This window comes from Aquila chrysaetos, chromosome 3 (assembly GCF_900496995.4).
Source record: "Aquila chrysaetos chrysaetos chromosome 3, bAquChr1.4, whole genome shotgun sequence".
NCBI classification, from domain to species: Eukaryota; Metazoa; Chordata; class Aves; order Accipitriformes; family Accipitridae; genus Aquila; species Aquila chrysaetos.
In genome coordinates, this window is record NC_044006.1 from 38,310,287 (window position 1) to 38,324,147 (window position 13,861).

Consider the following 13,861-nt stretch of genomic DNA (forward strand, 5'->3'; position numbering starts at 1 on the left):
CAGATTGGACATTGCAAAAACTTTCAACAAGTTATTTAACTCTTGGAGCATTCAGGGAGCTATGCCTGTCAGTCAATGTTAATTTTGAGATCAACATGGCTATATATTGTTTATTACTTGGGGCTTAGTGTTAGAACTTAATCTATCATTAATTATCTCATTCAGGATCCACTACTAATAGAGGGACATTTCAGTGTCCCTGGATATTCTTAGTCACCATGTTAGTGATCTTATTAAGGAAAAAAATTCAAAAGTACAACAGATAGGAGATGTGTATTAATCATATTACAGTAACATTTTTAATATTGTGACATTTTAACTGTAAAAATAATTGTTGTATAATACTTTCTTTTCCAGAATTCAGTATGGAAAACATATCAGTCTTCCCAATGAAAAAAAAAAAAAAAAAAAAAGAAAAAAATATCAACTTTGGTATTTTAATTTTCTCCTTGAAGGAAAAGACCAGACCTGGTTCATTCAATGAAAAATTCTTAATGGAAATTATACCAACACAGTCATGCTGTCTGTTTGGTTTTAATGTAAGGGATAAACTGAGATAGTAGTGTATTTAAATAGATTACCCACCAGTTACAAAAAAACCCCAGTGATTGAAGAATGTTGAACTATTAACCATCTGGTTTTAAAAGCTACTGCACTAACATCAGACTGATGGTTCTTAATGTGACAAATGGAGTGAAAAGGAAGATCATCAAAGGAAATGGAACTAAATGATAAAATCAAACATGATATCTTACATGAGAGCTTCCTGACTAGTGTTTTTCTATGTTTTTTTTTCTGATATGTGTCTATCCTATCATCTATGTACTTGTCTGTAACTCACATTTAATGAAAATGAGATTGAATGCATCTGTTTACAAAAGATCAAAATTCTGAGAATTAGAAAGTGGACAGCTTAAAAACCTAAGTCTCTTATGTGAGAATTCCACAAAATTGAGAAACCTCTGCCAACATTTTTTTCCAAAATTAAACTTTCTGATTAACAGGGGGAGGGGGTGTTTAGGGTTTGGAGGGTTTGTTTGTTTGCTGTATTTTTTCTTAGTAGATTCTTACTCTATTAAATCTAATAAGGCTACCAGAAGAAAAACCTTTGTCTTAGCATAAGTAAACCAACACAAAGGTAAACCATCATCCATGATTGTGACATCACCCGACATTAGACCCACATTTTTCAAAGCAACTTAAGCATTTTGTCATTATATTTCTAAAAAAGATGAGTTGAAACCAAAGTCAAATTAATGACAATTGCAAGTAATAGATGTTAGAACACACAAAAATATGTGATCATGCTGTAATTTTTGCACTAGAATGCCCAGAGGTAAAGAGAAAGAAGAATCCTGGCTGAGTAAAGAATGCTGACCATACTGACCATAAAAGTGATTTACTTTACCACAGCAACAATTTATGAGTCTTGAAAAATTAAGGATTGAATTTATGCAGCATAAGAGAGCAAAAGCCATAGGGAATTGTATTTGAGTACAGTAAGTATAAATGAAGCTAACATAGACACAACTGTTTACAAAGGATAATTGAATCAAAAAAATGGTACATGTGTCTTTCATGACACTCAATCTTGTAATACTTTTAATCAACATGTACAATTAGATTGTATTCCTTCCTTCAGCATCCAATGTGAAAATACATTACAAAGCTGAAAAAGACACAAGGTATTTTAGTTCATTCAGTTTTAGTCTCCAGATCTGGGGAAAAAAACAAACCAAACCAAAAAGCCAACAAACCCCTCTTGAAAAAAGAACAGTTAAAAAAGACAGGTTAGTACTTACCACAGTGACGTTGAAAGCATAAAGAAGATCAAAAGGAAGTGCAGCAATTAAATCAATGATAAACCAGGTAGTCACGTAGTGGATACAAATAGATCTTGCTTCAAATATAACTTGGCCAGACTTGCTGACGTACGTTGTTCGGAAATTTAAAATAATATCTGCTTGACAAAGAATGAACAGAATGAGAGACAGAGATTTCTTGATTCCTGGAGATAGCACCAGGAATCCACCATAACACTGATTGTTTTTCTTATGTGTGGCAAAAACCAAATGAAGAATCTAATAGAGAAGCAAATAAAATATATTGGTAAGAGATCCACATACATAGAGTTAAACCAATTGATGCATGAAGTTGTTCTTTGTAAGGAGTAAAAAGAATGTTTAAAACATTTAAAACTCACTGATTTCAAAGGGAGCTCAGATTAAAAAAACCCTCCACCCACATTGTTCTTTAAACAGTACCAAATGGTAACATTTTTCTTAATGAAAAATGAGGGTATGATTGGCTGTGCATAAAACTTACTCATATTTCTTTCGAGATAAAAAAATTATTAATTACTTTATTTAAAAGGTGTAATTGAAACTTTCTTTTAGTGATAACTATCCAGCACAGCGAACAAATGTCATCCTCAAGGATAACCATTTGTTTATCAACAGAAAAGTGCTGAGCTCACTTGAAAAAAAAGGCTTTTGGGCTATGGTGGAGATCACAAAAGTGATATGAATTGCCTGGTGGCTTGTGCATTTTGTATGTTCCTATCTAACATTCCTGGATGAGTGTCTTTCAATATGAGATATACTTTTGACATGTCTTGCCAAAACACATTAACACTCAAAGAAAAGCTCAGGTCTTGACAACAGAGTCTCGATTATTTTCATGTCCTACAAGACAAAGACTATAATCTGTCCTCGAGCTATGCACCCAGTTTCTAACATTAGTGATAACTACTTGTATAACTTTTACAATGTCAGAAAAGAGTGCAGCCAACCATCAAGGATGGTGGTTTACAGTAAGATAATTAGGCTGCTGCCTTGCAAATTGTAGTGCCTCATGTTGAAGACCATCTCACAGAACAGAAAGAAGTGATCCCAAGTGTTAGGAAGACATTCAGAGTGTGACTGACTTTTTTCTCATTAAAAAATAACAACTGCAGGGTGGTGGTCTTGGCAGCCTGAAAGTCAGCAGACTTTAATATCCAAGTTATGGGAGGCAGCTTTCTAGATGCTAGTCCAGTGTGTAACAGACTTGTCAGCTGTGTTATTTGTAATCTAGGTAGCCTATTATTAAGTGTTACAAGGAGGGAACTGCATTCCCTGTGCCCTCTGCCTCTGTCTATGGCAGCAATGATAGCACTGTTTCCTTTTTGTCTGCTAGATGATGCACAAGAAGAAACACCTTCAGCTGCCTCTTCTACGCACCCCTTTTGTAGGGAGGTGGCAGCAGCAGCTGCTGGGGGCTGGCTCCGCACCATATACAGCATGGAGCATGCAGATGTTTGGCAAGTGTTTGCTGCCCAAACAGATATTTCTTACAGCCTCTAGGGAAGGGGAGGTAGAAATGCCAAAGGAAAGCAGCTACAAGTGAAATTCAGCCTCTTGCCCACCAGCAGTGTGAAGGTATAAGAAGATGATGTCTGCCTTGCAAATGGAAGCAAACATAGAATATAAGTATTTCATAGTTTCAGACTGTTAAAGGGATTTATTTTCTCTTTGGATGCAAGTATTTCCTTTTCTCACAGCTAGTTTCTTGTGTGCTGTGCAAACCTGCTCCAATTCAGCATGTTCCTGGAAAAAAAAGAAAGCTATGAAGTCCTAAAAATTAAGTGTACCTCAACTTTTGTCCCTTCATAATTAAAACATAATGAACACTACAAGTACTAGTACTGTAACTTGGTTTTAATGCAAGTCGAGTTAGAACTAAAAAGAAGGTAGCACTAGGATTACTAGCGGGAGCAGTAGATTCATCTACTCTTGGTTTTGTAGGTAGTTTCTGGGGCCTGAGAACTTTTCTTCCTGCTATACACACATGAGAAAGAATGCCTAATTTCTGCTATACCTTTTATCCTGCATTTCTCATTCAGTGTATGAGAAATGTCTGCAAAGACCAGCATGTATGAATAGACTCCCCTCAGAAAGTAAAATCCAAAGATAGGTTTTCCAGAATATGACACACAAAACATTACTACCACTAGAGCCATAAAAAGAGTAGCAGGTGAGCTTTGTCCCATTTGCAAGATTTTGTACGACCTCGACAGCAAAATGCAAAAATGGGTATTTAGTATTTTTTCCTCCATGATTTATTTGAAAATCAAAAATCTGAAAACCAAGCCCTTGTGCTTATATGGAACACGTACACTGGAAATTGAATAAACAAACATTTATGCAGGTCTCTTTAAATGAGTCAGATTTTATTAGGTTCTAGTTGTTAGGTATTTTTCCCCTTTCCTGAATTTTCCCATTTATCAAGGACATTGTTTTTCACCTTTTCCCATGTTTTCTCTTTTTTTTTTATTGTAGTGCGTTTTTTTATGTGCTGTTACTTCTGAATTAAGGCAGCTTTGGAAATCACAGTTTTCAGCAATGTTGTTAGTATAATGAGGACAGCCAACACATAGACTTACAGTAAAGGAGAACACTGTAAAGCAGAGCAAGAGAAAAAGTATCTGACCAGGTTCATCTTAACTGATTAAATCAACTTGATATAAAACAATCTGACATATTATAAAAGCTCAATGGAAAATGCTGCCTCATTGAGAGGGCATGGATTGCCACTAGTCTGTATTAAAACAATTTTTCATATCCAGATTTTTATTTTAGAATCTTTTGGTACTAAAAGAACATTAAAAATGGAAATTGTTTGACTTTCACTATACCAGGATAGCACTGGAGAGTGGTACCTACACGACTCAAATGCTTAGGGCTAACGTCTATGTGTGGACCAGGCAGACCAGTATTTTATAACAACTTTTTTTCATGCCTTATGAACATAGGTACTCAAATAGAGCAGCCACACAATCCATGCAGAAATTACTGTTGAAGTCCTACAACAGAGTTTACACTATTGTTCTTGCAAAGGAGTTTGAAAATTAAATCCATCCACCTACTAACTTTACCCAGTTGCTTACACTTCATTTTAAATAAAATGGAGTAGCTGACACTCAGACAAATTACTGACTTTTATCCAGGTTTCAGCAGGAGGTCTGTTGCAGTTGCTCAGTATCCGTGACAGCATTTCCATCTTAAGAACAGCATTATCAAACTTTCTTTCCTTTAGTGTACTTGTAGAGATGCTTTCTTCCATGTTTGCTGTGACGCACTGCTTACACATTGTGATGATGGAAGCTATGAAGAATTGGAGCTAAAGATCCCTACATTTCTAGGGCACAAGGTGTAAGAATGTTTGCCTAAAGCACTGCCAAAGATTGGTATGATACACTTACCAAAGTGTCAATTTTACCATCTTGTTTAATTCTACTCAGATTTGCATTGAGATACTCATTTTGTATATTATGTTAGATGATGGTCTGAACCACAGAAGGATCTGAGGAAATTAATTGCTGCTATAAATCAGTCATGTTTCACTATATACACTTATATTTTTTTCCTCTTAACTGAAAAAAACGCCAACCAGGTTTCAAAGTTTCACCTCCCTAGAGTTTTTTAAAGTTTTTGTAACATAATCAGAGAAGCACTTCCATGATAGATCAGCTTCTATAAAATATTAATTAGACATTCATTCATGTAAGACAAATGTACATTTAATCAATTTCATTGCCATATGCATATTTTTCATATAGATATTCCTCACCCTTAAAGAAAGGATAATTCTGTTGCATATTTCTACAATTTTATAACAAATAAATTTTAATAGCTCTAGTGCTAAAACATTTTGGTATTTCGTGTACTATTTTCAGGTTCTTCAATGTGGATAGTAGAAATGATTTTTTGGCTATATTTCATCCTGTCTTTGACCTTTATGGCTGTTCTACTTTGTGAATGAAACAGGAACAAATGATAAATGTATGCTTTTTTGCAAGGACAACTTATGCCCACAAAAAGAGAGGCAGTTACTGAAAAATATCATCTATTCATATTATGTAGGATGCTAAACACAGCATTGTAGGTGCCTTCGGTTTCAGACATATACTGGTTGTTCTATAAGCTCAGCAATAAAAATTCCTAACAGTTTCTAAAAAATAATAACTACCTAACATGGGATTAGATGTTCTGTGGCAATTTGGAATAAATTAGTGTTGCAATCTATTTTAATGAGGGGGGAAAAGTTATCTTTGAACTAAAAATCTCTTACTGTTTGGATCTGGAAAACATGACCTTATCATACATTGACACTGTGAAAATATGACATAATCTAAGATATGCACTTGGAAGTGTAAAAGAAACTTTTTTGAAGACCCCAAGTGCTTTATCAACATATATTAATTTTAAGCATGAATTAACATTCAGGACGTTAAGGAAAAACAATAAGCCTTCCTAGTTAAAAAAAATCCAAAACAAATAAACAAAAAACCTCACAAAATTGTAAGATACAAAATAACCCAGAAAATGTAACTGAAATGCAGAAAAGATCAGTAACTATCAAAATTACAAGTTTGAAAGTGAGAACAAAACATAATTAAGTTTAAATGACTAACAAAACTGAAGAAGTGTATAGAATATTATAGTCCACTTGCCTCTTATCTTCTAAAAAGAAGAAAACTAAAACTCTGGTTTTGGAATGAAGTAGGAAGATTTATCACTCTAAATGATACTGCAGATGGTACAGAAGCTTATCATATAACAAAGGAGGCATTAGACATTTCAAGGAGATTTTTGAAGACAAAGTTCCACCTAATATTTTAAGTGGAACCTGCTGAGAGCCACTTTCTGAATTATCAGTATTAACTTCTAATAAGATCTAAGAAAATTGGAGAAATGCCAAGGAAATGGAATTTGCCACAACAATTTTAATAATCTGGGGAGTGGGGAACCACTAAAAGTGGTGCTCCAGAAAACAACAGATTTGCTAATCACAAGAAAAGCAGATCGCTCTGGCATATATGTTAAACGTGTAGTAATAGCAATAAATGTTAAAGTATAACTGATACCGTAAGTTCCTGGACAGTGCGAAAGCAACACACGCTCTTTTGCTGACAAAATTATGTCTTTTTGATATAGCTATCAAACTAGTTGATTGCTGCAGAATACTTAGATATGCTCAAGTTATTTCACCTTGTATCTTTTTAATTTGAAGGTTTGCATTAACCAGAATATGAGACACATAAACCAAAAGCCAAACCTGTCTTTCTGCTCAGTTTCAAAATGTTGTTACTATGGGTTTGTTTATAAACAAAATTGTTTCTAGAGGATTCATCTTGGCTGATTAGTTCACAGTGATATGGTAGTTTTTAACAAAGACGACTGATGACTGTGGCCAATCTAAATCCAAACATAAAATGGGTCAAATATCTCCATATGACACGCAAAACACATATAAGACCCAAGAAGGAAAAAGATATCTGTAGAAGGGGAGATTCTGGCTTGGAAAACAATGACACGAAAAGAGATTTCTAATAGCTAAAAGTGTCAGTATGGGCTTAGTACAAAGCTGTGGCAACACCAAGAAACAGTCTTATACCAATTAAACAGTCTTATACTGTATAACACAATGTCATATTAAAGATATCTAAGTTATGTTCGAGCACAAACCACATATGTGGACTCAGGTAACTTATGTACACAAGGTGAATATATATATATATATATATATATATATATATATATGTAGATGTGCTAGGGAAAAGAAAGGTAGGTTTGCCTGTCATGAACATCCTTTGCAGCATTAAGTTACTCTGGTTTTCCCTTAATTTCATAGCTTTAGGGGGAAAAAAGATTGATTTGCATTTCTCCCTACATGTTCTTTAGGTAGGCTACACTAAGACTGGGCAAAGTAAGATCTTGTCTTCAAGCCTGTTAGCCATTATATGCAAGAAGCCAGGAAGCAATTTTTTTCCCCCCACTGATACACTACTGAGGGCAAAGAGAAGAGGCAGAGAGAGTCTCAGCACAGAGAGAGGATCATGTTGGACCATTCCTTTCAGGTATCAGAAAGGATTTCTTTAGGATGTGTTTAGATCAAATGCTCAGTTCTAATGCCAGATCTGGGTCTGGGAAAGAATTACTTCCTGGGTTTCACTGGCAGAAATGTTTTATGCTGTCTTCTGCAGTTCAAAGCTAGACAGTCTGCTATGATCATCTGACATTTACTAGTTAACCTATCCACTGCTAGTAGTGGATCTGTGGTGTTTCTGACAGTTTGATCTCTGCTATTCCCTCCCTTTTACTCATTAGAATCAACCCATAGAGTCTCCTAAATTAATGAAATCTTTGAGGGAGTTCTCGTTGTTTTGGCACAGTGTTGTTCCTTCAAATTTTTCAAGATTTAGTGCAAAGCCTTAGCACAAAGTGGTCTAGACACATATCCATGGCTATCTGGTTCCATGGACTGAGGTCTTGCAAAGCTTATAATTGGTTCATGCTTTAAGAGCTACTGTTTTCATTCAACAACATCCTCAGGCTGAACAGAACATATAAGTAGAATTGGAGATATAAAAATTTTAGATCAGATCACCAAATAGTCTCAGCTGGCCCTGCATTATTAAAGCTACAAAAATGTTCTGAAATTTTCAGTAATACAATTAAGATGTGAAATTAGCATGATTTCATATGCTTCATAATGAGCAAGGGGGTTAGTTCAGCTCCACAGGTGCTTAATAGAGTTCATTGGTTACTATTCACGTTTACAGATCAGTATGGCAGCACCAGCCACACACATAAGTACTTCATGCAGATTTGCTTGATATAGGTAAGGAAGAAAGATAAGGATATTTACATCACTAGTATTTTGAAACTTCTCATTCTCATTTTTCTCAGAAACCTCCAGTGTGTAGTTATCAAAGTTAGAAAAAGGATTTTGTTACTTATTGCACATTAGCATTTGTGAAACAACTAAAGCTTTAACAGAAAAGCAGATAAATGCTTGCTTTAAATTCCCCTAAGCCATCCAGCACACCAAAGGCTTATCAATGTGCGTATGGAACTTACTGTTCAAGATTGAAGAGATTAGAGGTTTTTCTGCACAGCACCCCTTTCTGCCTTCTTATCAAAGCAATTTAGGACAACAGCCCCAGATAACATTTATATATATAAAATTGAATAGGAAATGGTAAGTGCTTCTTTCTGCATCCAACTCATTAGATAAAAATCCAGAGGGAGATAGGTGAGTGTGATCCATATTTTATTTCTTGACAGCTTTCTGAGCTATACTTGCATGTAAACAGTTTCTTCATCTGGGCAACCTTATTTACAGCTTAACTGCTGTGTTAAAGTACTTACTGAGAAAGCTGTAAAGGAAACAAAAAAACCCACAAACCAAACAGAACTCCTGAGGCAAGAAACTTCTAAAAGCACAACAAAATCTTTAACACAAATTTAGAAATGACCATTTCTCCTGAGAAATTTTATTATTTTTAGGAATTACATGTTCCGCAGTCTTTTGGGGACTGCTGTTTAAAAAGTGGAAGATTAACTTTTTTTTTTTTTTTTAAATAAATGTTTTCTTATCATTAAGACTTCAAGCAACTAGAAGGGTAATCAAATTGATGCAACAAAGAGAAGTTAAACATCAAAAAACTACAATAATCTGTGCACTAGCTTCTACCTACCGATGACACGAATTTATCAAAGAACAATTTGAAATTCAACACAAGCATCAATACTGTAAAGCTTTGGAGAGTTCAGAGAACTCCACAGCATCAAAACTAATGGTTTTCTTTAATGCTGAATTTGTTTTCCAAATGCCCTGAGAGGAGGTGAGTTTTAACCATTTCCTACAGCATGAAGGGCAACAATTCTACAGATTACGGCTGTAAACCAGGCAGGAGGGACATTTAATCTCTGAGTTGATTGCTAAAGCTTACATGGAGTAACTTCAATATCTTTGGACAATTAGTGGATCCAAAGTTTTCTACAAGAGATATGTTTGAATATATTACCTTTAAGTATGCTCTACCAACAAAATTCAGCCTGTGCAAGCTTCTACTTAAAGCTGTGTTTGATATGTTTGTCTCGGATTGGGACAAGAACTACAATCTCTTTTCTGTTTCAACAGCTCTCATAACAAAAACAATGAACAAATCATTAATAATAAGCATTATTACTAGAGAACAAAAAGTTCTGAAGTTACCTCACTGCAGTTTTTTTCCATGTAAGCTGGAAAAACATCATTTTAAATGATCTTGCAAGCTACATATATCATGCCACATGCTCAGGAAGGCAGAATAGGGGATGTAAATAACATCTCTGACATGAGCAATGTCATGAAATACTTACCTAAAACTAAAGCAGGAGTAACAGCAGAAATTATCAAACTTGTTGACTCACTACATTCTTTGCTGAAACACAACACATGCATATCTAAAATATCATCTTTATGCTTGATGTAGAGAGGAAGGAAAGGGTGAAGCCTTTCTATTCTTGTCTTCATTAGGAAAAAGCTGGGTTCTAATACCAAGTCAGATAATTAAATTTCAGTTAAAATTAGACAGCAAAAAGTCAGAGTTCAAGCAAATTAAAACTCAAGATAAAGTCTAAACTATCCTATTGGCTTTAAGAAAGGCTCTTAAGTCATGTAGAAACTACAAGGTGCCTTTTTTCCATAGATTTTTATTGTGTTTTAGCATAGATACACCTGTTCTGTTAACAAACACCCATGCATTTTAAGCTACCTCTGACCTGTGTTGCAGACTTTCGCTGCTTCTCCACTTACTGCTGTGAAGATGAGCCTGTGAGCTTAACAGAAGCAAGGTGTTTCAGTCCGCAAAGCAGCAAGTAATTTTGCTGCTGCCAAATGCAAAGGTGAACTTCACCTGGCAGCTCTCAGTAGGGAGTACCCAAGACCTCCAATTTCAACAGGATTGGAACAAGCAATCATATCACCCATGCATCCCCCATCTCACCTCCAAAGATTTAAATAGAGCTCTTTTTTCCAGTTATTTCAGCTGTAATTTCCACACCCAGGTCAGGCAGAATCACTTCATTTTAAGAAAAATTCAACAGCAAATCAGTGGCCAGTCACCCTCAGAAAGACTGCTCTGCTTAGTCTCCCTAGGCTAATCTCTTACCTCCTTATCCCCTCGCCTTCTCTTTTACATGCCAACAGCTTTCACCCTACATCCTCCAGCCCTGCTCTGCTGCTATGTCTGAACACGGGCTGTAGGATGCCATTCATTTCTGCTTTTCCAGTCCTGCTCCTCCTTCTCTCTAGCCTGCGGACTGATCACCTTCCCCTAACAACCCCACACAAGGCAAGCCAGAAGCCCTGTTAGGCACTAAGTCCCTCAGATGCATGCAGAGAAAATAAACAGTGATTGACAAATCTCATAAAACCATTTGGTACAATCAACCTCAAACTTAACCTTGATTTAGCCATGGATCCCATGGCTAACTAGTTCAAGCTACATGGATTCTCTCAGCCTATTATTGCCACTACTGATAAGATATGGGCACACATCCCTTCCAAAAAAAAATGAATTCTTGTAAGAAATGTGATATCTCTAAAACTCGTACAAAGTTACACTGAAAGATTAAAGAAAATGGATTTGTATAAAAACAAACCCAAGTTTTTTCAGCCATGAAAGCGTCTGCATTAAAAAAATGTTATCTATATGCAGTTGCAGTTCCTAATATATTTATATATTTTGCTCCAGTTAAGGTTCTACACAGTATCCACAGCAGTAAACATCAGAAGTCTGGGACCAACATTACCCTAATGTCTTCCAAGTTTGCAATTACCATGGCTACATGCTTTTGTGATATTTTCATTCTAAATTTCTGAAGCCAATACCATGATCTAACTGAAAAGTGCTAACTTATTCCTTTCCTTATTTGAGTGTTCTAATGTCTTTTACTCAGCTATTTGTGACCATTTTCTTTTTCACAAGCTTCCAGTGTGAAAATCCATGCCCTAGCAATGCTCAGTTCCTATGAAAAGACAACTTATTTCATAGTTGGGCATAAATGAGCTGGGAGCTCTGAGCAAGTCCGTAGGGTTTTGGAACTGTTTGGTGACCTGTCTTGAATTAAAGCTCTGTAGGACATGTCACATCCTTTACCAAGCCATCCCTTTCTAGATTTCTGTCATGCTCACATTCACACACAGACACATCCACTCAGTGAATGGTATGAAAACACCATTTAAACTGGTGCTGAACAAAGGGAAAAAAAAGATGACATTAAAAAAATGGAGGTTCTGCTTAGTGCATAATAATGCAGGTTGCAATCCTAAATGATATAAAAAGATTGAAAACCATAAAGTGAAATTCACCAAGTTATCCTATTTATCCTTAAGATGTTTTCCAGAATAATACCCCTTTTCCAATTCAAAAGCACAATATGTGTTTTGTATAATCTCAATTTGTAATCCCTGTTAAAAAAAAAAAAAAAAGAAAAAAATGAGATAATTCAGAGGTAAAAATTTATCTGGTGGCCAGCTGAACCTCTTTACCCATAAACAGTATTATTTTACCTGAAGCAGTTGATTTCCAACATTTTTTCCCTTCAGGCTTGATTTTTTTAAAATAAATCCTGCTGAGATTAGACATGTGATCAACATACAGCAGCATAACAATTTAGGATTAGTCAGATGATTCAATAACTGCCCATGGCACACTTCTAGTTTGCAGAAAATGCTAGGTAATATAACTCAGTTTACCTCTCTTTTACTGTGAACTAAACAAAGTTGAAAAATCCTGCACCTTTAGGGCAAACAGTATACATATAAGCAGTAACCAGGGGATTGGGTGATGCATGATTTTTTATTAGACTACAGTAATTCAGTCCTGTGCTTGAGACCTAGATGATTTAGGTATATTAACCCCATTGATTTTCAGAGCAGACAGTTTCCTACACCACCTCCCTCTCCTAGATCGTATGACCGGCTCTTCTCTTATTTATTTTGTTTTTTTCATCTTCCTTTATGTGATTTTACATTGATTGTCATTAACTAGCAATACTTTCCCCAAAGTCCAAGCTCTTTGATCTATCTGATTATTTGAGCCAATGTTATTTAATTATATATAGATAATGGTATTAGAATCTGGCCAGAGAGCTTTTAGGAAAGATTCCAGGAAAAATTAATGTTATATTGCTTGAAGAACAATTTATCTGTCCCTATATAAACTCTTATTTTTTCTATACTACTGCTGCTATAAACCTAGATGTTCCTAGTAAATCTCCTAGAAACAATTAATTCAAATGGAAGCACGATTTTTCAGCTCAGCATATCCCCTCAAAATGTCTATTACCAGAATTAGCTTGATGATTTTCTTTTAGATGCTGACATGATAAGGTGAGGGAGATGGTATTGATTTTATATAGGAAAAGAAAGTAATGCTTATTTTACACCTGTTGCTTAGGAATCTGGGTTATTATGAAGTCAAATAAAGTTTGCAAGAAAAAAAAAACCAACAGAGATTAAGTAATAAAAACCCTAAAAGAAGGGGGGTTATATAATAAATACTTAATATATAATAAAATATATACTATATAAATAAAAATATATATAATAACATAATAAGTCTTTATAACAGCCTGTTGCAGCTGCTGAAGGGAAAACATTTTTTTTCTTTTTAAGAAAGATATAACAAATGGTGAACAGATACTGAGTAACAATCAATATAAACTACAGAAAATTTGACACGAAAATCTAGACCTGCCCGGGAAAGAGAAAGAAATCACTGGTAGCCAAGGTGAAGGAAAATTACAGTTTTAGATGTATTAGGAAAGAAACGCTAATCTGCAACTTTAGTTCCTTTGGACAAGTGGCACCCCATTATGAGAGAAGCTATTAATAATCTTGTAGAAAACCCAGATGTATTAAATAAATACTTATCTAATTTTGGAATGGAGCAGCAAAGCATGGTTGTATCATATCAGATGCTAAATTACAATCCAGTGTATCCTAACTAAGAATCATCAGGTAGTAACATTTTAAACCAGTAGTA

At 35.1% G+C, this 13,861-nt stretch overlaps 1 protein-coding gene across 6 annotated transcripts in view; it reads right to left on the reverse strand.

The window, feature by feature from the left end:
* KCNH8 (potassium voltage-gated channel subfamily H member 8) overlaps positions 1 to 13,861 on the reverse strand; it is a 215,427-nt gene that overhangs the window by 81,852 nt on the left and 119,714 nt on the right. For 4 of the 6 annotated variants that reach the window (XM_030009337.1, XM_030009335.1, XM_030009339.1 and 1 more), the window contains exon 6: positions 1,803 to 1,963. In XM_030009337.1, the coding sequence (XP_029865197.1) occupies positions 1,803 to 1,963 (161 nt within the window). The remainder of the gene's footprint in view (positions 1 to 1,802; positions 1,964 to 13,861) is intronic. The other 2 variants (XM_030009338.1, XM_030009336.1) reach the window with 1 other exon arrangement.